The sequence below is a fragment of the Epinephelus moara genome, chromosome 9, assembly GCF_006386435.1.
Source record: "Epinephelus moara isolate mb chromosome 9, YSFRI_EMoa_1.0, whole genome shotgun sequence".
Taxonomy (NCBI): domain Eukaryota; kingdom Metazoa; phylum Chordata; class Actinopteri; order Perciformes; family Serranidae; genus Epinephelus; species Epinephelus moara.
In genome coordinates this window covers 13,286,617-13,312,637 of record NC_065514.1, presented here as the reverse complement: position 1 = coordinate 13,312,637, position 26,021 = coordinate 13,286,617, and the positions used below count along the sequence as shown (strand labels likewise).

At 42.1% G+C, this 26,021-nt stretch overlaps 1 protein-coding gene across 10 annotated transcripts in view; it reads left to right on the top strand.

Moving 5' to 3' along the window:
- The window catches only part of LOC126395245 (transcription factor 4-like), a 314,524-nt gene that overhangs the window by 200,730 nt on the left and 87,773 nt on the right, over positions 1-26,021 (top strand). For 2 of the 10 annotated variants that reach the window (XM_050052567.1, XM_050052569.1), the window contains exon 1: positions 8,178-9,515. The exons of the other annotated variants lie outside the window; for them this stretch is intronic. In XM_050052567.1, the coding sequence (XP_049908524.1) occupies positions 9,447-9,515 (69 nt within the window). In that variant the 5' untranslated portion in view covers positions 8,178-9,446. Of the gene's footprint in view, positions 1-8,177; positions 9,516-26,021 lie in introns of those variants that run through there. 10 annotated transcript variants of the gene reach the window in all.

The following is a 26,021-nucleotide window of genomic DNA, read 5'->3' as shown; positions in this document are numbered from 1 at the left end:
ACAGACAACAGTTGCCTTTTGATGCAGTAGAAAATGTCTAAACATGATGATTATGAGGCAAGGTTTGAAGTTATGGGACTTTTCTGTGATTTCTGAGCACATCTATGACTTTAATTCTTCCAGTGACTGAGATGGAGGGGTGTAATTCGTTTTTGAGTTCAGTGGGTTCATTCATTACATTTTTTTACACAAGTGTCAGTGGTTTAAGTTGTTAAAATGTGTGCAACAGTTAGATGGAAAATATATTCTATTATATATACTACACTGTAAAAAGAAACTCTTTGTTTTAACTGAAAACAAGTTAGCGTCCAGACTGCTTTAAATTTTTAAGTTGACTGAATTGGAGTAGAGAAGTTGAATGATTATAAAATTACCTCAACTTGTCTTCTCAAATTCAGTCAACCTAAAATTTTAACACAGCCCACTCACTAACCTTTTAAAGTTAAAACAAATGCATTGTTTTTTAGTGTATTATAATATATAAATGTGGAAATATATACTGATCTCACCTGTCTTATCTCACTCACTTACAATCTTGCGTCTTGCATGTACCTGTGTGTGTGTGTGTGTGTGTGTGTGTGTCTTCTGTCCTGTTGATAACTTTGTTTGTAAATTCAGACCTGCAACATAAAAAGACTGAAATCAAAGGCTCACGATCGGAAGTGGCTGTATGAAGAGAACAAAGTGCAGTCGTGCTGAGTGTGTAAGAGTGTCTGTGTGTGTGTGTGTGTGTGTGTGTGTGTGTGTGTGTGTGTGTGTTTGAGAGAGTGTTTCAAGGCCTTAAGGCCAGCACCGCTCCATGTGAGAGAGGGTGAAAAAAAAAAGGGAGTTGTTGCAAAAATATAAAGAAAGAAGAAAGGAAGGGTGTGGGAAGAAGGAAAGAAGAAGGGTAGATAAGAGGAGTGAAGGAAAGAAATCAAAGAAGGCAAGAAAGAGGGAAACAAGGAAAGACAAACCAGAAGGAAATAGCACAGGGGAAAGAAAGACGCTGAGAGAACAGGAGGAAACGAGTGAAGTCAGACGACTGAGGAGACAAACAGAGAGACGTAGAGAAAGACAGGAGAGCAGAGAGGGAGAGAAAGAGATTGACAACTGGGCGTCGTAATGTGAAGAAAATCCTGCCAGCGTGAAATCAGGATGAAATGTGAGATTATAATTCAACCAGGGATTAACTGTCATCTCACCACCAGGGAGGATGGAGGGAGGAGGAGAGGAGGAGAGAGGGAGGAGGAGAGGAGGGGAGAACAAGAGAAGGAAGAAAGGAGCGACAAAGTATGTGGGAGGAAGGAGGAAGAGGAGGGGAGGTGGATGGGAGAATGGCATTAAAGGGAAGGAAAGGAGATGGGGATAAAGGGATTGAGGGAGGAGAAGCAGGAGGGGGCAGAAAGGATGTAAGGAAGGAAAGGAATAAAGTGAGGGAGGATGGAAGTTGGGGAATGAGGGAAGTGGAGGGGGGCAAGTGAAGGGCATGAAGAAATAGGTAGGAAAGGAGGATGTCGAGGGGGAGTGAGGAAGGAGGGGATATGGAGGTGCATAGAGGAGGAACAAGAAGCGAACAGGAAATTGGAGAAGGGAAAAAGATGAGGAGGAGGGAAAAGGGAGGAAGAGGAAGAAAGCAAATGGGCGTTAGTAAAGAGGAGAGGAGGAAAGGAGGGGAGAACAAGAAAAGGAAGAAAGGCATCACAAAGTATGGGAGGAAGGAGGGAAAGGAGGGGACGTGGAACGGGGAATGACATTAAAGGAAAGGAGGAAAATTTTTGAGGAGGGGAAAGATGGGGAGAAGCAGGAGGAGGGAGGAAGGATGTGAGGAAGGAAAGGAAGAAAGTGAGGGAGGATGGAAGTTGGGGAATGTAGGGAGGTTGGTGGAGAAGACAGGTGAAGGACATGAAGATTTAGGGGAGAAAGGAGGATATCGAAGAGGAGGAGGTACGGAGGAGGAGATGATGATGGGGGAATGGCACTGAAGGGAAGGAGGAAAGATGGGGAGACAGGGATTGTGGGAGGAAATGTGAGGAGTGGAAAGATGGGGAGAAGCAGGAGGAGAGAGGAGGGATGTAAGGAAGGAAAGGAAGAAAGTGAGGTAGGATGGAAGTTTGGAAGTTGGGGAAAGTGGGGGGTTAAGGGCATGAGGAAATAGGGAGGAAAGGAGGATGTCGTTGAGAAGGAAGGAAGGAGGAGGTACGGAAGTGCTTGGAGGAGGAGCAAGAAGTGAACAAGAAATTGGAGAAGGGAAAAATGATGAGGAGGAAAAAGGGAGTAATGAAGGAGAAAACAGAGGGGCTTTGCTAGAGAGGAGGAGGGAGGAAGCGGAGGAGGAAGAGAGGGTTAGGAGGGGATAAAAGGAGGAAGGAGCAGGTTATACATTGTGACCTTAGATGGCTTGTTTAAGACAGACAATGGCTGCTGTCCCATTTCGGTCTCCGGTCCACCTTAAATAGATCGCAGAGCTCAAGGGTGTATGTGCTTGGAATAGACTGTGCTACCTTAAGGTCAAAGGTCACATTGAATGAGTTTTTGAAAACAGATATGAACACTCAGCTAAAACTCTTCTTTCCTCACTCTTTCCTACTTCCTCATATCCTCTCTGCTCTTTACTTTCTTCCCACCTTTCCTCCTTCCCCTTTTTATCTGCTTTCTTCAGTTTTCTCTGTTACCTCCTTTCTTTTTATCTGCTTTCTTCAGTTTTCTCTGTTACCTCCTTTCCTTGACTCTTTGTCTCCTACGTTTTTCTCCTCTCACATTTTCTCACGTTCTCCCTCCCTTATTTCTTGCCTTATTCTTTTATGCCCCCACATCTTATCCCACCTTCCCTTCTCCTCTCCACTCCTCCCTCCCTTTTAACTTCCCTTTTCTCCTCCCCTTCTCATCTACCTCAGTTTCTCCTCTTCTCTCCTCTCTTCTCCTACTTTCTTTTGTCTCCTCAACCCATGTTTGTCCCTCTCCTCCCTCCTTTTCTCCTCCTCTGCATTTTTCTCCCTCCTTTCCTCATACTCTTTTTCTCCTCCTACCCCCTCCTCTCCTCTCATTTCCTCTTCCCTTTTCTTGTCTCCTCAATACTTGTTTGCTCTTCCTCCTCCTCCTCCTCACCTCTTCCCTCCTAATCTTCTCTCCTCCTCTCTTCTCCCCTGTCCTCTCCTCCTCCTAACTTCTTATCTCCTCTCGTCCCTACTTTTGTCTCCTCAAGCCTTGTTTGCTCATCTCAACTCCTCTTTCGTTTTCTCCTCCTTCCTTCTCTCATCTTTAGCATTTTTCTCCCTCCTTTCCTCATCCCCTCTCATTTTCTCCCCCTTTCTCCCCTCCTCTTGTCTCATTTCCTCTTCTCCCTACTTTTGTCTCCTCAACCCTTGTTTACTCCTCTCATCTCTTCTTATCGTTTCTCACCTCTTCTCATCTACTCCCTCCTTTTCCCCTCCTCTTCATATTTCCCTCCTTTCCTCATCTTCTCTCCTCCTCTATTTTCCCCTTTCCTTTACTCCTAACTTCTCATCTCCTCTCCTCCCTACTTTTGTCTCCTCAAGCCTCATTTGCTCATCTCATCTCCTCTTTTGTTTTCTCCTTCCTCCTTCTCTCATCCTTTCATTTCCTCCCCTTTCCTCCTTTCCTCCTCTCCTCTCCCCTCCTCATTTCTCATTTCTTCTCCCTACTTTTGTCTCCTCAACCCTTGTTTGCTCTTCTCATTTCCTCTCCTCTCTTCTGTTTTCCACCCTGATCACCTCTTCTTTTTTTACACCTCTCTTCTCACTTCCTTTCCCCCTTTTTCTCATCTCCTGACCTCTTTTCTTCTCAACTTTCCTGCTCCCTTCCAACATTTTCTCCTCTTCCCCTCTTCCTTATCATCCCACTTTTTTCCTTTCCTGCTCTCCTTTAATCGCTCCCTCTTTCCTCCTCTCCTCCTCCCTCCTCCCTCCTTCCTCCGCTCTTCATTCTTCTTCGTCTCCTCTGCAGGTTTGTTGACCAAGCAAGCGTCAGACAAAATTAAAAATGCTGTCTCTGCTTCTTTTCCTCAACCGGGTCACTCTTTTTGGGTTCTGTATTTTTTCTTTCCTCCCCTGCACTTCTTTCCTCCCTCCCTCCCTCCCTCCATCCCTCCATCTCTCCCTTCATTTCCCATGCAGTCTGGTTGGGTACAATGCTGGGAGCCAGCCAGCGCTGCAGACAGATGGTCCACTTATTAGATGTGCATCAGCCCTCCCTCCCCTTCCTGCAGCTCGCTTTTTAATCAAATTAAAGCCGAAAGAAGAGGAGAGAGAGGGAGAGAGACAGAGAGAGGTTTGGGAGGTCTGCTCGCTTGTTTTGGAGTCTATTATTTGTTTGAATAGGATGAATGATGACGATGTTAATATGAAATTTGGAAGAGTGAATCACTGTCTGTCTGACTGTGTTGGTGGCTGCCTGCATCCCTGTCTGTCTCTCCCTTTCTGTCAGTGTCAGTTTATGTCTTTTAAAGGGGAACTCCACCAATTTTACAAATGAAGATCAGTGTTTTTGTCAGAGCTTGTAATACTCCGCCTGTGGAAACAGTTGTATATTGTCTTCTGTGGGTCTGAGGGGAGCTTTGGCAATGGTTTCATAGTGATGTCACCAAGGTTACCATGTCTCTGGGCTATAATATAAAGCCTGTGTTACAAACTGGAGTTTAAAAGTAGTGGGAATTTACCAGGGAGGGTCTAATGAAAAGATTAGATTGCATTATGGGACATGTATTTTTGGAGCTTGACTCATAGACTCTTAGAATCAGGATGTCTCGACCTCTGCGGCTTAGATGTTCCTCATTCCTTTGTTAATCTGTCACTTGTGAGTCTCCCAGCTTGATGGAAGTGCAGTGCTTAATTTCTGACTTTAACTGCAAAGCCGAGGAGGTAAAACTGAAAGTGTGCAAACTGGAAATGTCAGTAATAATCCCGAATTGCACAAGAAAACTGTTGACACAATAAAGCATGAGGGGCAGAAGTTAAAGCAAGAAGCAGGTCTTTTAACTGTTATTTGGAAGAGTAGTATCCCTTTTATCTCCCTTGTTATAGACAGATCCAAAAATGTTAAAGCTTATTGAAACAACGTGATTTGAAGCAGTGAGATATATCACAATCCTTCCTCGCAGACCCGCTCGGTGTTGCGGTAAATCTGGGTAGTCCCGTATTTCTGGGTCTGCACACAAACCTGCGTGTCAATCAGACTTACGACGGAGCCTCTGCGGTGTTTTAAAGTTTGCCTTTAATTTCCAAGGCACCATCTGACCAGTTTGAACGAAACTTTGTGATCATGTTGCAAATAAACAGTCGAGCAGCTCCTCACACAAAACTGTTGTTTTAACACAATTATATTTAGATAAAAGGCCACTTTAAACAGCCACAGCCAGCCGACTGTGATTTCAGTAACAGTGTGTGCCAGGAAAACAAAATTCAGACTAGCACTCGCTCAGATCAATACATTGGAGGTATTTGTGGCGCCTCCTATTGGCCAGTTTGAGTCCAAACATTGTAGTTTCATTTTGTATCTTCTTCTACTTCTGATAACTCTCATTTCATGTACCCAGGTCTGCCTCAGCTTTTTCAGCATGATCACAAAATAAAAGTAACTAATGAAACTGATAACTGACGGCATGTGTCGTGACTGAGCCTCCGGTCAGACATTTGGTGTTTGAGTTAAAACCTGATGATCAGTCATAGCATCATCATGAGATGGATGCTGGCAGCAGGTCGCCGTAGCAGCCTACACTTGCTTGTTTTGGTAATATTTTAAAGAATCAAGAAACGTATGCAACGAAACAAAGGCACAGTACAGGAAATTAATTTGACTTTTTACAGTGTAAGAGGGGTATTAGAGGAGTATTAACTTGACGTCTCACTTATAGACCACAGAGGCATTTGAATACAGGCAGATGTCCTATCGTCCCCAAAAAGTGTACATCACAAATTTCCCAAATAAGTAGGCAGGAGAGGAGGAGAAAACTGATTTAAAAAGAAGAGAAGAATGGTGGCAAAAATTAGAGAAAAGAGCCTTTGGTTTGTGTGTGGTGTTCAAAGACCTGTGGTCACAGATGACCTACAGTAGTCCATCATGTATGTACTAAAGCAGTTGCTTTCTTTGCTTCTATACACACATTCTCAAATTTAAAAAATATAGCCTCTGGTAATGTTTTAGAGAGATGTGTCTGGAAATTATCAATCTGGAAATTTGACTTTTTAAATGCTTTTCTGAAGACACCAGTCCGGGAGAAATGTTGGAAATGTAGTCACTGAAATGCCGTTATTCTAAAATACAAATTCTAGAGAAAGTAAACTTTTCAGAGAGATTTCATCCAGTTTTTATAGATGGCTGAACTACAAATCACCAAAACTACGCTGACTGTTCTGTGCTGTTAATCAGCTGCAACTCCAACTTTGGAAAGAAAACCGAAAGCAAAATCTACAAGACTCTGACCAGGGACAGCTGAAGATCAACATGTTGGCCAGGAAGTGTTTTGGATGTATTTCATCTGATACAGTGAGAGAAAAGAGGAGAGGAGAAAACCAGGGAGGAGAAGAGGGAACACATGGAGAGGGAAAAGGGAAGGAGGGAGAGAATATGAAAGGAGGAAATGAGAGCGCATAGGAAGAAACAGGAGGGGAGGGAGGAACGAGGAGACAGGAGGAGAGGAGAAAACACGGGGGGGGAGGAAACCAGGGAGATGGGAGGAAATTTAAAAGGAGGAAATGAGAGAGCAGAGGGGGGAACAGGGGAGGAGGGAAGGAGACAAGACAGGCGACAAGGAAATAAATAAGGAAATATAAAAAAAGGAGAAAACACGATGGAAGGGAAAAAGGAGGAAGGAGGAGATGGGAGGAGAAAAGAAAGGAGAAGAGGAGAAAAACAGGGAGAGGAAACAAGGGAATAACCGAAAAACAGGAGAGGAGGAAACAACAGTGCAGATGAGGAAACAAGGGAGAACAGAAAACAAGTAAGGAGAGAAGGAGAGTAAATAGGAAAGGAGGAAACAAGAGAGAAGAGGAGGAAAGGGAGGGAAGAAGGAGACAGAATGGAAGGTGCAAACAAGGGAGGAGAGGAGTAAACACAAGGGAAGGAAACAAGAAAAAGATGGGAAATGTGAAAGGGGAAATCAAGAAGGGGGGACAAGGGAGGAAGAGGAGACAGGAGGAAAGGTGTAATCACAGGGGAGGAAACAAGGGAATGAGGGAGCAAATAGGAGAGGAAGAAAGAAGGGAAGAGGGGAGAGGGGGAGGGCAGCAAGAGGAGAAACAATGGATAAGCAGAGGAAACAAGGTGGGAGGAAATAAGGGAGGGAATGAGAAAGGACGTAAAAGGGAGAAAGGACACAAGAGGAGAAAACAGTGGAGAGGAGAAGGAAACAAAGTGGGAGGAAACAAGGGAACAAGAGAGGAGGTAAAAGGGAGGAAGGAGACAAGAGGAGAAAACAGTGGAGGGGACAAGGAAACAATGGGGGAGGAAACAAGGCAACAGAGAGGAAATAAGAGAGGATGGGAAAGGGGTGATGAGAGGAGAAAACAATGGAGGGAAAAAAAAAACAAGGGAGAAGGAAACACGTCAGTATGGGAGGAAATGAGAGGAGGGGAGAGGGAGGAAGGATACAAGAGGGGAAAACAGTGGAGGAGAGAAGGAAACAATGGGATAATGGAAGAAATAGGCTCGTAGGAAATAGTGAAGGGAGTAGGAAATGTGAAAGGCGAGGAAACTAGGGAATAAGGGAGGACATAAGAGAGGAGATAAGAGAGAGGAGGGAGACAAGAGGAGAAAACAGTGGAGAACAGAAGGAAACAAGGGAGTAAGGGGAAATAAGAGAGGAGGTAAAAGGGAGGAAGGACACAAGAGGGGAAAACAGTGAAGGAGACAAGGAAACAAGGCAGGAAGAAATAAGGTGGGGATAAGAGAGGAGGTCAAAGGGTGGAAGGACGCAAGAGGGGAAAACAGTGGAGGAGACAAGGAAACAAGGCAATAAGGAGGAAATAGGAGGGGAGGAAACAAGGGCAGAGGGGAAAGGGAGGAAGAAGGCAACAAGAGGAGAAAGCAATGCAGAAGAGAGGGAATCAAGAGGGGAGGAAGGGAGGACATAAGAGAGGAGGTTAAAGAGGAGATGACAGTGGAGAAGAGAAGGAAAAGGGGGATTAAGGGGGAATAAAAGAGGAGGTGAAATAGAAGTGGGACACAAGTGGGAAGAAACAGTGCAGGAGAAGGAAACAAGGGAATAAGGGGAGAAATAAAAGGAGGTAAGAAGGAGAAGGGAGACAAGAGAGGGAAACAGTGAAGGAGAGAAGAGACAAGGGAGAGCAAGGAGACAAGAGGAGGAAACAGTGGAGAAGTGAAGGAATCAAGGGAGTAAGGGTGATTAAGAGAGGAGGTAAAAGGGAGGAAGGACACAAGAGGACACAACTGGAGAAGAGAAGAAAATGAGGGGAAGAGAGGGGATGGATACAAGAGGTGAAAACAGTGGAGGAGAGAAGGAAACGAGGGGAAAATGGAAGAAATCGAAGAGGAGGAAACAAGGGGTGATGAAACAAGGGAATAAGGGAGGACATAAGAGAGTAGGACACAAGAGGGGAAAACAGTGGAGGACAGAAGGAACCCAGGGGGAGGAAACAAGGGGGTATGGAAGAAGTAGGAGCAGATGAAACAGCGAAGGAGAGTAGGAAACGAGAGGGGAGGAAACAAGGGATGGAAGGAGCGTATATAGGCCTAGGAAAGGAAAATATAGGCTAAAAGAAGAGAGGAGGAAGAGATGAGATGAAACAAGAGAGGAGTGCAGAGTAAATGAAGTGAGTAAAGAGAAGGAGCAGAAAAAGGAGTTAAAGAGAAGGAGTGTGTGTGTGTTGAAAGAAGCGCGCGCTCTGAACGTGGTGGAAAAAGTGAATATTCGGCTCAGTTCAAAGGCAGCCGGCGAGCTGCAGCAGCGCGCGAGGACGGAGGGAGGGATGACTTCCAGATTTACTGTGGAAAGTTGAAAGAGTGTCGGCGACCGCGCGCGTGTCCGCGGGCGCCTGGGCTGTACGTGTGTGTGTGTGAGTGTGTGTATGTAACCTCTCTCTCGCTCTCCGTATATTTTCCGTGCGCGCGCGCTGATGTGTGTGTGAGGAGAGAGAGAGGAAGAGAGAGAAGGGGAGGGGCCCCGCGCTCTCTCTCTCTGCCTACTTTGCATATTCCGCGTGCCTCGGCTCGGCCATATGGGAAAATGCAACTGAAGGAATTGTCGGCGGGGAAAAAAAACGCGCAGGCAGGGACACGCGAGCGGAGCGGCGAGAGTTTGAGATCATAACAAATCCCGAGAAAAGTTAAAACAGCGGAGGAGAAAAGGAAGAAAGGTGGAGAAGAAGAGAAGAGAAGGGGCGGGGGGAGCGTCATAAACCAAAACAGAGAGAGAGGAAGGGAGAAGAGACACGCGGAGGGAGAAAAGAGGAGAAATAGAGTTTTTCTTCTTTCTGCGGAGGAGAGGAACGATGTATTGTGCGTACACCATCCCCGGGATGACAGGCAGCTCACTCATGTATTACTACAACGGCAAAGCGGTAAGACACGCTCTTCCATCCCTTCTACTGTCTCCGTGTCTTACTCCGGGAGGGTTTGGGGAGGAAGAGAGGGGGGAGAAAGGAGGGGGGAGGAGGAGGAGGAGGAGAGGAGGTGTGAAGGTGAAGTGTGTCGCTTTTTACGCACCAACTCTACAGCGCGTCGGGTCGCCGCCGCGCGTCAAAGCGCGAGCGGACTGTGACTCTGCCGGGGTTTATTTTTGGACAAACAGCGGTGCTGTTGTTTATCGGGGCGAATAAAAGTGTGTGTGTGTGTGTGTGTGTGTGTGTGTGTGTGTGTGTGTGTGTGTGCGCGTGTGGAGTGCGGTAGCGCTTGGTTAAATAGGTTGGACACTTCTGAAATGTGATGTATGTGTGTTTACAGTGCGCGTGTCACTCCTCCGCTGTCAGAAACATTGTATTAAAATAGTCCCAAGTGTTAATTTTTTTGCGCATCTGACGCCTTCAAATTAATCTTGAAATAATTTTTATTTCTATTTTTTAAAGCACTTAAACGCACCAAAATGTCACCCTTAAATTTGAGTTGCATTCTTTTTTTTATTGCACTGAGGCGGAATGACACACGTGTGGTTTTTGGGTTTGTTTGGTCGCGTGTTTCATTCAGGGACTTGTGGCTTTACATATTTCTTATTTCTCCCTAAACCGCAGTAAATTGTTGATTTTTCCGTCGTAGTTTGGCCTTAAATTATGTTTGTGATTTCTTATTATGTTATTTTAACCATAACCTCGAAAATGCATTTAAGGCCAAGCTGAAAAAGTCAGTCATAATTACACGGAGAGCTGTATTTAATATTGATATCTGTGATTTTATAATTATTTTTAACCAGTTTTTACACCATTGATATAATACAGCAAATGCAGCTATATATATGTACACACACACACACACACACACACACACACACACACTTTAAGATAGACTAGTCATTATGTTTCATTTAAACGACACTAATGAGCTCTCCAGTGTCTCCAAAACCCTAAAGCACTGTCTGGATACAAATATAAAAACACATCTGACAAAGTCGTCAACCACGTATGAAGCTGTCTGACCTCCTATGAACCTGTCTGTCTGTCCGTCTGTCTGTCTGCCTCCCAGTAACCCCCACCTGTAAAACACCAGTCACAGGGTGAAGTGATTTACAGAGACTTGGGGAGCAGGGGGGGGGGGGTTGGATGAAGTGAAGGCTAGAAATGAAGCAGAAACAGGGTGTAAAGCGAAAAGCGAGGAGAAGCGAATGAGTTTCACAGGTTTTCTCGCTTAAAAGCAGGAATGTGTGCGAGTCGCAGGTGTAAATGAAGATGGAAGGCTGGGATTTCCTACGGATCCACCTGTCAGTGAACTGTCTGTCTGCCTTTGTCTCACCTCTGACTCCCTGACTGCTGCTTTACGCCACTTTAAGAGGAAATAAAGAGATGGCAGCGAGGATGGAGAGTAAAAGATGAGGGGAATAAGCATCAAAAAATATAGTTTAATGTCAATTTTTTTTGAGTTTGTAATTATAGCTGCAATAATACAGTTAAGTAGCTTTTAAATGAATCATAGTAAGTCTGAAGTAGCACCTTACAGGCCCGATACATGAGAGTAGATGTGAATATTTGCCCACAAAAATACATTTATGCAAAAAAAAAAAAAAGGAGACATTTAATTTTGTAGAGAAAAAAATATAACTAGATTTTTACATAAAATGATTTAATGGTGCATTTTTTTTGTAGTTTTTACACATCTATGACCCTCCTGTCTGAATGGTTTGATTTAATTCCTGTGTTTTTATTTATATTCTATAATTCTTATTGGATTTAATCTGTCTTTTATACATCCATGTTTTGTAGACTTAAATGTGAAAATACACAAACAGATACTGATGTTTTGATTTTCTTGACGTGTTTATAACCTTAAATTCTGTGGTGAACAGTAATCTATGTTCAGATGGTTTTGTAGCTGTAAACAGAGCCTCTGTTGTCTGAACGCTGCCACACCAACAGTCGGCTTCTGTCTCCTCAGCGCCTGTTGGTTCTCCGGCCTCCATCCGGCCGCCGAACGCTCCAGCCCCGCGCTTTTCGGCCACCGGCTCCGGAGCCTTATCCTTTCTGTGCCCGCTTTCTTCCCGTAGTTTAGGGGCCTTCTTTGTATCTCGGCAGCTTCGCCCCGGAGTTGGAGCTCTTTTAGTGCGGCGATGCCACGGGGCTCGGCGTGGCACCGCTTTGTTTGGCGGCTGGCTGCTGGATGGCACATTGTGCCGACGGTCTTGATCTGGTGCCAAGCTCCTTTCCATCTTCACTTTGCCCCCCTGTCTCGCTCTGTCTGTCTGTGCCACAGCTTGTTCACACCCGCCGTCCACTGACAGAAAGAGAGAGCACACGAATAAGAGAATCGTTGTGATAAAGCGATGGTGTTTGTCTGCGTGCGCCCTGTTTTTCTAAGGCAGGTTTGAGGTGCGTTGGTGAGTCCGTGGTTGTGCGAGAGCAGAGTCAGGCTGCTCGGTGTGTTACGGAGGCAGAGAAGTGGAGCGAGTGGAAACTGGGGCAGAGTGGTAGAGGCAGAAAGGCTCGGACAGATCTGCAGCAGCAGCAGCAAGCCGTGGCCCGGCGAGACCAAACAGTGAAGAGGCTGAATCTGGGCTTTGGTTTGGGGAGAGTGTGGGGGAGGGCGGCAAGGGGGAGAGAGGAGGAGGGTGAGGGCCGAGGGCCGAGCTTCGGTTAGCGGCTGTCGGCTCTCTAACTTAAGCTCCAGCGGCTTAATGAGGCAGCAGAAAGCTCGGCTAAAACAAAAGGCCTCATTTAAAGCCGGCCCGGCCAGCCGGCTATTGTTATGCTAACGCAGCATTTGAATATTCAGTAAGTTTTAATTAGGAGGGTCCTGAAGCAGCCTGCCAAAATCCTGCAGTCCTCTCTCAATGTGCAGCTACAGGAAACACACACTTTAAACACTTTAAACTGATGATTCTGTTTCGCTGCCATTTAGTGTGCGCTCGCCGCTTTGCTGGGACCAAATGTGAGAAGATTTTAATTATTGGTTGTTTTTTTTTAATTCACAGTTTTTTTAGTTAATGAACTCCAATTATAGCTGGATACAAAATACGATTTCTCATTCAGTCTTTTTAAATTAATGTAGCATAAAAAATGTTTATTCAGAGAGATTTTCAGTTTCAGTTCTTGCAAAGAAATGTGTATTTATACATTTATATTTCTTTAATTTTAGTCCGTTTACTGTCGGCAGATGCTGCAGTTTAAAACCCAAACCAGTCGAGAGGAGGTCAAAGGTCAAGGCCAAACTCCTCTAATAAAATTCCTGCATTGAATAAGAATATTGGTCCCAATTTTCCAGATAAATGACTAATTTATTTTGAGTTTTTTAAAAATGTAGTGTTTTTTCTAATGACGTTTGAATCCATCTCTAAAATCATCTAAAAAAAATACTTTTCAGACAAATAGCATTAAAATTTAAGTGTTATGTAATGTTAATGAATCAGAAAACATTTTTAAATTCTCTTCTTGTGAAATTATTAAAACTACAGAGAGCAGCTTTTCACGCCTGCAGCAGTAAATATGCAGATGGACATGTTTCTGCGTATTAACACTGGTGTTTCATCGGGAGATGCTCTGTGTGTGTGTTTGGTAGTGTGAATTTATGTTTTTCTTTACATCACTTTTTTTCCCCCCATGCAAGCATAAAATGAGAGTGTGTTTTTCACACGTTTATGTGCACTCTGTTCTGTGTACGAGGAGTTAATACATGTATATATACATATATATATATATATATATATATATATATATATATATATATAGTGTGTGTGTGTTGCCATTGTGGAGCCAGTGTGTGTGGACATCCTGTGTGCTCAGTAGGCTGGAATTAGAGCACAGCGTGTTATGCAATTATAACTTTATAAATAGACGCATTGTGTGTGTTTGTGTGTGTGTGTGTGTGTGTGTGTGTGTGTGTGTGTGTGTGCAGGCCTCTATCTCCATCTGCTTGAGTTGTTCTGTTTGAACAACTCGAAAAAAGCTGAATTTATTGCGTGTTTGTGTATTTTTGTGTGTGTGTGTGTGTGTGTGTGTGTGTGTGTTCACGTGTCCTTTCTTTGTGTACAAGCACAAACTTTGAACCACTGCGATGAGTGTGTGTGTTTGAATTTGTAAAAGTGTGTGTCTGTGTTACAACAAGCTCCTTTTCTACATATTTGTGTTTCCTCTTTTTTATTGTATTTTTTTTAATAAAAGCTGAAAACACATCTTTTTCTTTGATGACTGTGTTTGTGGTTCATCACCGTCTGTTTTTCACTCTGGCTTATTTGTATTGATTAATTGGCTGATTATTTTTGCGATTGATCAATTAATCGTTTCCTCCATAAAATCCCAGACTCCCAAAATATGAATTTACTACATCATACATCATTTACTTTAATAAATGTCAAAGAAAATCCTTAAATTCTCACATTTAAGAAGCTCTGAGCAGTAAATGTTTGACATTTTTGCTTAAACTATGGCTGAAATTATTAATCACTTATAAAAAATAGTTCGATTGATCAGTTAATTGACTAATCGCTGCAGCTCTTTAAATTTTTATTTTTTTTTAATAGACTGTTTTTATGTAAGGATGAAAAATATTGTATGTACTTAAAAAAGTCTGTGTGCGTGTGTGCGTGTGTGTGCACCGATTGCTGCCCTGTCAGTGAGGTCAGTCAGTCTCCAGTCACTTTAATATTTGGTGTGTGTGTGTGTGTGTGTCTCCAGTCACTTTAATATTTGGTGTGTGTGTGTGTGTGTGTGTGTGTGTGTGTGTGTGTGTGATGTCCGGCCGGTTAAAGCCCAACACACCGTTCAGGCTTAAATTTAATCCTTCTGCATCAGATTATCTGACACTGATGCTGCTGATACACACACTGATACACACACACACACACACACACACACACACTGCAGTTTTTACACATTAAATCCATTTTTTTTATTAAACAGGAAGTAAGTTAAAAAAAAGAGTGATGTGTTTACTGACCCCCTTTAGGTGATGGTTGCTTGTCTAACAGAGCAGAGGTGTGTGGTGCTTTCAGACGTACCTCGGATCATTACTGTTTGTTTGTTTGTTTTTAAAGTTGTTTTCTGTAATTTATGCAACAGAAAATCAATCATTCACAATCATGATCATCAGTCAGCTCTTAAAATCAGTTTTCAAACTGAAAATATGTATTTAAATATTTTTTCGGGGGTTTCATCAGACTGTTTGGGAAATCATAAAATATAATTTTTATCAATGACAATTTTGACGTTTTTTTAATATTATTATTAAAAGATTCATCAAACAAATAACCCGCCAGATGATCTGATAATTAAAAGAATTTATCAGATTTGGTGCCACATGTTTTAGAAATATGAGTGCAGTTGCTGTTGAAGTGCTGAGACGTTTTCCTTTTTGTTTATTTTTTTATTTGATATTTATGTCTGATTGGCTTACTGTCTCTGTATGTGTTTATAGTGTGGATTACAGTAGGCTCTGTGGATGTGTGATGTTCTTTCATTTCAATATTCAGTCACAGAGCGACGAGACGTCCCTCTTTCATGATTTCTTGTATATTTCTGCTCTTCATTACTAATGTAGAGAAAAGGGTAATTAGCAGGTCATTAGTGATGTCATAGCTGTCACATGTTTGAAATAGAAATGTCAGAGCGGCTGCTGATGTGTCGGTGATAATGAGACGATTCCTTGTTTAATTTTGCAACAAGGTGTAAGATTACTTTTATTCATTCGGACATGCTTTGCATAGACTTGCATCGTGTGTATTTATGTATTTTTTAAATGTAGTTCGGTAAGTTGTGGTTCATTTGCTGCGTGTTTCTGTGTGATATTAAGCTGGAGGTTCATCTTTACTGCTCACTTGCCATTTATGTGTTCTTTTTAAATGTGTGGTTTAAGGTTGGGGGTTCATGCAGCCGTACTCTGTGTCGTGTTAAAATGAGGCCGTGAGAGTCAAATGATGCGTGATGGTATTGGTCATCAGAGGTTAAATAAATATTTCATTTCTTTTTGAAAATGGTGTTATGGTGCTTTTTGTTTAACTGCAGTGAAAAGAGACGCGGTGAGTTGAGAGTGTGGCAGCATGCAGCCTGTGTGATTAAAGGCCTGAGCTGCAGTGTTGCAAACGTGGTGTTTTATACAGTTTTCTCAGGTGTACAGCACTCTATATTTTGGACGCATCTCGATAAAGGGCATGTCTGCAGTTTCGCAAAATGGCCTACAATTAATAATAAAAGTATCAGACTATAGAAGTCATGAAATTGTCTTGCAATTGGGCTTTTATCAGATTTTATTTTTCTTTCTCTCTGTTTTCTTTCGGTCTTTTTCTACAAAATATATATAAAATTTCATTAAAAATGCACATTATTCAAGGTAGACCTCAAAAAAAATATCTCACCAGCTCATTCAATAAACTTAAATTAGTCTGGGAAAAAAGGGCAACTGTTCTGGTGTGTGTTAACCCCTGTCTTCATTTTTTCTTTCATATTGTTTGACCAACACCTGACCTGAATCATGCTGCTCTGCTGTTCATCTCTGATTTATCTGTACATATATATATTTAAAGTACAGCCTCTATTTGCATTGCTTTACGGTGACCTTTTCGTCCAGTGATGATGTGCATGAATGCACAGAGAATTTGTCAAATACAGTGAAAATAAACACAGGATCTGTTTTTCGTCAATAACCTGTAGGTTGTGTAACACACACTGGTCAGTTTCTCTCTCTTCATAAACCCTCTGCTTTAATATGCGAGGTCGCAGCTGCCAAAATGATGCGCATGCATATCAATACACACATAGTCAAACAGTGAGTCATCTGTGTGTGTGTCCCATAAGGGAAGGTGGACTGTAGCAGAGCAGAATGGGTCGGCATTCTTTGGATAGCTGGGTATTTCCACCCTGACCCGTCCATGGGAAGAGAAAGCTCTCTTGTCTCTGAGTCACAGGTTAGATTCCCGGTGTCTGACTGAGCGCCTGCCAGCCTGTTCAAACCTCTGAACATCAAGGTCAGCTGGCAGACGGGGGACAGGCAGCAGTAGAGGATGGTTCATGTATCTGGTTGGCTGACTGGAGATGCACATAGACCATCAGGGTACAGAGGCCTTTCAGCTGTACGTACTGTAACAAGCCATCTGGCAGCCATATTGGATTTGTAGAGACCTTTGTGTCAGTGAGTGTAACCTGCTGTTTCTATCTGTTTATGACTGGGAGCTGATCATTTGATCACTGATAAAACTGACTAGATACTGTCTTGCTAGTAAGCACCAAAGACTGTAGCGAGGAAATGACCCACCTATTGGTTTGTGGCTTTTGAACTCGAGTTTGGCATTTTTGCTGTCGCCATCTTGGTTTTCTGGAGCCAGAAGTGACCATATTTGGATGGGAGGGGGAGCTGTGGAGGAGTAAGGGTTGAATCTGACTAAGAACCTAAAGACACTGCCTTGGTAGTGACTTAACAATCATAAGGTAACCACACCCTAAAGCATATCCTGTTCTCTAAATTGGACCATAATTTACAAAATGAACATCATGCTGTATTGAAGAAGACTTGAAACTTGGGATTGAGACCATAAACTCAACAGGAAAATGTTTACTTAGATGATAAACCAAGTGAGACACAGGGTCATTTTCTCATAGACTGACATACAATAACACTTCTTATTGCAACCAGTGGAGTCGCCTCCTGCCAGCCATTGAGAGAATACAGGTTTAAGGCACTTCTGCCTTGGGAATTCGAAGAATTTCAAAGGCATTACCTGCCTTACTTTGCCTCTGACCCTAACCGTAACCAACCTCACTCCAATCCAACCAAGGAGGGCAACGAGTACTAGCCAGTGAAAATAGGGCGAGTCATGCCTTTGCTACCCTAGGAAACGCAATTCACCTCTGCATCGGCTGACGTCTGATTATCATACTAGGCAATGGATGTAGCTGAAGCTGATGCTAGTTCCATATAAGATGCACTAATCATCAGACATGTTGGATTTTTGCTAAAGAAGGCTCCTCCATCTTCATAGATGCACCATCAGGAAAGGCTAACCAAAAATTGGGAAAAGGGGCCCCTGATGGCCGCTCATATTGGAACATTTTGCAGTGACAGCTGTAAACGTCCTTAAATCTCCTGTAAACGCACTGCACAGTGCACCGCAGCAGCCCCAAAACCCTTCTACAACGTTAGGTGTAACCTTCAGCTTAACAGTCAGGACCTCAATGGGCTTTAGGATGGGAGTCTAGGATCGCCACTGCTAGCATCAACTACAAGATGTATTAGCTGGTGAGCTAAAAATCCACCCATCCAGTTTCTAAAGTTTATTGAGGGAACATCTTATCAGTGCCTAATGTTGATATTTAGGTGGTGGTTTAGCTTTGCAGAATTTGTTGGATAAATCTAGTTCATTTTGGATACATTTTGGATCAACTCAGCAGCTGTGGTGAGGTGATCCTGAGAACAGCCAACAAGCACTGTCCATCGAGGCAGCATTTAAAGAAACCTTGACATTACAAAGTGTGGAAAAACTAATGCAGGAAAAAAAGGATTTGTCATTGACACACTGTAAGCAACGATACCAGTATCAGCCAGTAAATCATCCAAGAGACACATCTTGTGTTTGCAAATGTACTCCAGTGGCTGTGCTGAATTTTCTACTTTTGAACTGCGCTTCAGTCGTGCTGGATGCCATTTTGGCTTCAGTTTGAATGGATGGAAAATAAATGGGATATTAATACTTGTAGTGATATTAGGAAAGCTATAAATCCATATTGGACTGTGTGGATGCAGCTGAGTTTGGGCTACTGCTTTTGAATTTAACTACATTTATGTGGGTTAATAATATTTGAAGAAAGTGTTTTATGTGACCTAAGATTTGAGACTTTTGATTGTGTTGGAAGAAATAAGGGTGTATTCGTAGCACAGGATTTATTCAGTGCTTTAGTCTGAATTTTACTCACTCAGCTTCAATTTCATAAAACATAACAAAACCCCAGCTGGGGTTTAATGTCCTGTACTGTTGTAAAACACTGTCTGCGCTACATTATCACTTCAGCTCCTATTTCTTTGTGCTGTGATTGTCTGTCCTGCATGGTTCTACTGTGCTCAGGAGTATTTGGTTTCTGCGCAGCGTAGCTGCTGTCGCTCAGACATTCACTCCTTTTACTGTTAGCTGGGAGCAGTGGTGATTTTCAATGGCTGATTTGCTGTTTTTGGGGTGTGTTTGTGTGCATGTGTGTGTGTGTGTGTGTGTGTGTGTGTGTGTGTGTGCTAAAGCCTATTCTCATATGTACTAAGCACAAGCTTCACAGCAAAAGGCAAGCTTAAGTAACTTAACATTTTTGGCGAGAGAATAAAGAGAAGTTGTGTGTTTTATGTGTGTGTGCATGTGTGTGTATGTATAAGACACCACTCTAAACAGGCACTGACACACATGTTCACAGTGGAGCCCCCCTGCACACACACACACATACACACATGCACACACGCACATATAAAACCTACCAAGTCTTCATTATCAAAGTGGAAAATGGGGCTGTCGTCGTTTTGTTAAGCATGTGTATGTGTGTGTGTGTGTGTGTGTGAGTGTGTCTGTGTGTGTTTTAGTGGGTCAGTCATGCTGTGGTGAGCTGTTAGGGAGGCTGCATGGGCTCGCTGATTAACACCGGACAGCTGTCACACTTTAAACAACAAGACAACAAAACTGTAACACAATGCAGCACAGTACAGCTGAATGGCAGTTAGCGGTGTGTTTGTGCACACACATTCTGTTCGCAGTTTAGCTTCAGTGGCGGTGACAGCTTATGTGAGGATCAGACAATTCAGTGTTCAGTCAGAGATTTGGACGAGTGTTTTGGGGCTTTAATGCTGGTGGCTCCTATATGGTGCCTTTAGGTGTGCGTCCACTTTAAAGTCATTGATGTGGCATTTGTCATTTTATAACTGGATATTTCTAGAGATTTGTTTGGGGAATATCAAGGCATTTTTTTATTAATTACTGTACATTCCCTTGTCTACCTATTTGTTAATAACATTTTTAAACACAATAATTTTTGACAACGGAAGAAGGCAACATCAATTTTTATTGTCAGTTATTTACCAACAGTCTTTGGAAGACCTAAAGCACTTGAATGCAAAACACTGTGTACTCGTCTTCTCTTGTTACAACCTCACAACCTGATTGTTCCAGCACAGTCGCTAGGAATAAATGTTGGCATTGTATGTTTCTGCAAACCATGGATTCATTACATTTGTATGTTTCTAAAGTGGCATAGTTCTGATTACATGTATATGAGCTGACTTTGTCATCTCAAGGTGGAGGGGATGGTGGATGGCGTGACACCTAGGCAAGATGGCTGCCAAGCTGGAGACCACTGTTCGAGACCAGCAAACAACAAAACTGGGGATTTTTTAGCGAGACAATAGCGGCATTTCCAGCTGCGATTTTGCCACCAAAACCATGTGTTTCTCAGTGAGACATCACTGGAATTTACAACACAGATTGTGCCACCAAACTGGTTGTTTGTTAGCCAGACAACAGTGACATTTCCAGCTGTGATTGTGCTGCCAAAACTTGGGGGGGGGGGTTTTGCGAGACATTGGATGCTTTTCCAGCCATGCCACCAAAACCAGATGGCTTTGAGGGAGACAACAGCGGCATTTCCAGCTGCGATTGTGCCACCAAAACCAGGTGTTTTTCAGTGAGACATTGGCAGTATTTACAGCACAAATCGTGCCACCAAAACTGGATATTGTTTAGCAAGAAGTCGGCAGCATTTCCAACGGTGATTGTGACACCAAAGCTTGTTGTTTTTTAGGGAGACATCAGCAGCATTTCCAACAGTGATTGTGCCTTCAAAACTGTTTAGCGATACATTGGATGCTTTTCCAGCTTTTATTGTGCCACCAGAACCGGATGGTTTTGAGCAAGACATCAGTGGCATTTCCAGTAGCGATTGTGCTAAAAAGAAATGGGAATTTTAAGCCACAATATGATATTTTCCTAACCATAACCAAGTGGTCTTTGTGCCTAAAGATAACCACATGATGTAGAAACATAAAGTTTTAACATATCTGTGACACAATAATGTACACAAGTTACATATCAGTGGTTTGCAGAAATGTACAATAGCAGCATTTACTCTGCGCCTGGGTTGATTAATCTGTTTGATAATTGCTGCATTTTGTTTTTTTTACAAATGAACATCAGTTGTGAGGACATTGTGTCAGTGCTTGGCTCCATGTTAGCCTGACTTACCTCCTGTATGACTGAAACAAAGAGCAACATTATCTGTTTATATTTTTGAAAACCAAGTGGCACATTTTTTCATGTTGAAGTGGGTATCTGTACAGAATTGGCCATCACACACAAACACACCTAAACACACACACACACTCACACACAGCTATTGCCGGTGTGCCACGCTGAGAGGACCGTTGGTTTGATGCCCATTTTGTCCCGCGCTGGCACTGCCGGGCTGCATGCAAATAGGTCAGACACACACACACATAATAACAAAGCCTAACAAACAGTTTGAGGCTCCACATCCTGCTGTCACTGTGTTAAAGCTCGATTTGCATCCTCTGAACACAATGAAGCTTTTTAAATTTGACGCTTTTTCTATCTATCTATCTATCTATCTATCTATCTGTCTATCTATCTATCTATCTATCTATCTATCTATCTGTCTATCTAAAAGAAAAGGTTGTACATGTGATCAAACATCTGGTTGACATGATGCTGTCTGTTTTCACTCTCCATCCATTTAGATTTGTTTTATGCTGCTGTTTGTACTCAAATGCATCTCCAGCCAACAGCATCACTGCTCTTTCTCTCCCTCTCTCTCTCTCTCTCTCTCTCTCACACACACACACACACACACACACATGTCCATCAATAGCCATGATGATAGATGCTGCCCAGCTTCCATACGGTGCTCGTTTTCAGTGAGGGGGCTATACCTGGTCATAGAAGAAAGAAAGGAAGAAAATGAAAGAAGAAGAATGAGTCAAAGACAACAAAGAGAAATAAAGGACGACATAAAGAAAGAACAAACAGAAAAGAATCCTGCAGCTCTGGAGTGCTGAAGTAATCAGCTCTTTGATCTAGCTCCTTTATTATTCCAGTGTGGGCCAAATAATGTAGTCCTGATTGTGTTGCTGGCAACCAGCGAGCTTCCATATGTTGGCTATTAGAGGCTCTTACTGGCTGCGTCTCCACAGTGCTGCTGAAAACTGCTTCTTCTGTGGTGGATTTTGAGGGGTCACTGGTTCAGGCTGAGACGGGGAATTAATATTTGGATTAATTTATATGATGGCTGTAGAGCTGTAACAATTGTGAACTATTGAATTAATCGCCAGCTAATTGGATAATTGATCAGTTGGTTTGAGTAAATTAAAAAAAGAGGATTGTGGACAAAACAAGACATTTGAGGACATCATCTTGGGCTTTGGGAAACACTGATTTTTCGCCTATTTTCTAACATCTTATTGACCGAACAGCTAGTCAGTTACTTGAGAAAAAAATCAACAGATTAATCAGCAGTGAAAATAATCGTTAGTTGTAGCCCTAGACTAGTGACAGTACTCACGATCTACTCATTAGTGGTTTTAAGTTAAGGGGAATGTGGATAAGGGAAAGCAAGATTTTAAAGCATATCACTGTGTTGACATTCACTTTGTGATGTTGAGCCACAATGGCAAGGTTGGTTTGTCGTTACTGTACAGGGGACTGCTGCTGTCCAATTGCTCTTCTTGATTTTGTATGTGCTACTTTTACTGCAGCAGTGAGTATGCTTTTAGTTTGTGTTTGAGCGGGGTGCATTGAGTCGCCTTGGACAAAATCTGGCAAATACATGTAATGTAATTCATTGTGATAGACAGTGACAATCGTGGGGAACAGAATCTGGAGTGTTTTATCATAGGTAACTGGACATGCTTGAGTTTCTTGAGGATGTTTCGCCTCTCATCCAAGAGGCTTCTTCAATTCACTGAAGAAGCAGAACTCAGAGCTGAAGAAGCCTCTTGGATGAGAGGCGAAATGTCCTCAAGAAACTCAAGGAAGTCCAGTTGCCTAGGACATAGCACTTAGATTACCATGACTTGGATGACTGAGAATCTTCACGGATATGGTGACCAGAAGGTTTGCGGTGGACATAGTTTTGGTAGATGTTTGTTATTGAACAGATTTCTGAGCATTTCTTCAACTTTCTGAAGAACTCTATGATCTCTATGATCTCTGCCATCAGAAACTTGTAAGAGAAAACATGCTGACCAGTCGCAGTTCTTGCAATCTCCACATGGTGTCTCTGTAGCCACGGTAACACTGACTTGTAGTAGTTTTTGGTAAGAAAATGTTGGAATTGTACATTTGTACATTTCATACATATCATATTATCATTTCGTAAGTAACATACCATATGAGCCAATGTTGAGCTGTCATTGGGAGGGGGAGGGGTTTGTAGATGACGTGACACCAAGGCAAGATGCCTGCCAAGCTGCAAACTACAGTTGGAGACCAACAAACAACAAAACCGGTTGTTTTTTAGCAACTTATTGCTGCGTTTATGCATGAAAGCTGTTGTTTTTACTGAGACATCGCTATGTTTCCTGCAAGGATAGTGCCATCAAAATAGGGGTTTTTTAAGCCAAGACGTGATCTTTTCCACTGGTTTTTAAGCTTAAACCTAACAACACATTAAGCAACGTATCCGCTACATAATAATGTACAAACGCAACATAGTTTTGGGGGTTTGTAGAAACATACAATGCCAACATGTGATTGGGTTGTCCCTTAGTACGTAAATTCTGCGTCCATCAGCGATGAGTCTGACAACCATGCCCCACAATATGATCGTGAGATATCTTACTGTAATAATTATTTGCCAGTCTTTTAAATTTAGCATGATTATTCTTGCTCTCCAGAGGTTGATTCCAAATTATTTGAAACCTCCTGATTTTGCGTCTAGTGCCACCATCATTACTTGACTATTATTTTAGCCAATGAGAGTTTATCCTGAAAACTAATCGCCAGATGTTAAAATGTACTGATCACTATCCAGCTCCTCAGAGGATGAACCCTATGACCTTTCTTCTGGCACCACTCTTTGGACAAACTTTACATTTCCAGGTTTACTACTGGTGAGCAGCTAAGAATAGCTAATTCACCAGTCAGTTGTTATTCTTGCCAATATTGTGGCTGAATTTTTTTTCTTTTTTTTTTCTTGTCCATTCATTGTTTTGTAGCCGCAGACAGACAGATTTTTAAAAAAAAAAAAAAAAAGGTTATTGTAGAGGCAAACAGGCAGTTTTCAGGCCCAGTGGAAACAGGACCGGAGTACAGAGAGTCAGTCCACACAGGAGGCCGATACTCTAATCCTTATTAACATTTTTATGGATCACCAGGCTGAACGGGATCAGAATCAGATGTCCGCTCCGTTTGAACTGGTTAAGGTGGGCTTGATTTACACTGTCAGGCTCTTGGAACAACCTCTGAAGCTGCAACATCTCTGGAGAAACGAGAGCACCGAGTGCTCTGCATCCTCTGGCTTCTATTTACTCATTTAATGTTGCTCTTTTTCTCCCAAATATTTTGTACATCAGCTTGAATTTTATTCTTTGTGAATTTGAACTGGGATCAAACAGAAGTAAAGTGTTTGAAACTGGTGGATTGTGATAAAGCTCTGCAGAAAGGGATGCACAAATTTAGATCAGATGATATAAACAACTTCCCCACTAACCGACTGTGTCCCATCTGTGGGACACTGAGGACTCTGTTTGCATTTGTAGCTCCATCTCACACAATTTTATTACATTTAATCCTTTCCTTCTCATGTTCGTAGTCGCCTTAATTGGATGGTTAAGTACTTTTATATTTTGTAGGTTATAGCTGGAGTGTGACATTCAAAATACATTTTGATGCAGAAAGATCAACTTATCTTCCATGATTTATTCAGCAGAAACTTGTCATTCTAGTTAATTTTTCATAGTTTACTTCCCTAGACTTTGGTGAGCATGAGGAAACATTCAAGTTCCTCTGATGCGTGTTTCTGACCTTGATCCCCTCCCGAAATCATTTTCAAAAAAACTTTCTCTTGACTTCATATTCACACATTTAGTGGAAATTAATTATACTTTTTCCACTCACTCGTCCTCATGAGATTGGTTCAACACCATCAAGTCAAGCTGAAATACCTTTAAGTTTATCCTACATGGACATGAGATAAAGATGGCATAAAGAGATCCGGTGATGTAACGATGCAGCTGGATGGTCTAATGGCTGCGCAGGTCATGGGTTAAAATCTCTGCAAGCCAAAACGAGGAATATGAAGGATTAGATGTGTTAATGTATGTCGGTGTGTTTGCTGCTTTAGTTATCTTTCTCTTTCCGTCTTTTGCTGTGACTGTTAAAAAAAACAACAGAAGAACAGGTGTGTTTTTTACAGTTTACAGTTTACATGTTTTTATTTTATGATTAAAACTAAAAATGGCTCTGACCCTTTAACTCATACTTAGTGGTCAAAGCTTACCGTTCGTTTTAAATGGTCCTGAGGGTGTCTGAGAAATGTAATATGACTGAAAACACTTCATTTGCTTGTGTTTGTTAGCATAGACTAGGCCCAAAGTATATTTATAGTATTACAGATTATGTCACTGTAACATGAATTTACATTACTCACTGTTCACTTATTACTGACTTCTGTTTTATGTTGTGATCTCGTGGCTTGGTCGTTACAGCAGAGCAAATATTATGACGTTATATCTACGTTTGCATTAACTTGACTGATAATTTGAAACCAAACTCATAGTGATTAGCTGTTTCTCATCAGTACTGTTTGTGCAATAAATACTAGGTTAGTTTAATCTTTCTTTGTTTTTACCTGATAAACTACATTCCAGTTTAATCTGTTAAACTAAAGTTTAGTTTTTACTGATAGAGTACAGTTGGGTTTTTATCAGATACACAACAATGTGGTTTTACCTGATAAAGTTTGGTTTTATGTTTTAAATTCTGGTTTAGCTATTTTTTGGGATAAATTAAAGCTTATTTTTATTCATTTAACTACAGGGTCATTTTATTTGTTACACCAGGGTTTGGTTTTATCCAGTGGTGTAGGTTTAATTCCACATTTGAGGCAGCGCATATGAAATGGGGAGGTTTGGGGGTCCTACGCCGGAAGTTTTGAGCATCAAACATGAAATATCCTGCATTATAGGGAATTTTTACACACCAATTTGAGCCCTTTTTTGTGCTACTTTCACATATTTCCCATGTATTAAATATTGCAGGGGACTAGCCCCTGGATCCCCCCCGAAATCTACACCTACGGTTTAATCTGATAATCTACAGTTTGCTTTTTACTTATAAAGTGCAGTTTACCTTTATCAGATAAACTTTGTTTAGCTTTATTTTATAAATTAATATTTGGTGATATCCAGTAAAGTAAAATATTTCGTCTCTTCACACTCTGAATGATTTGTGACCTGAA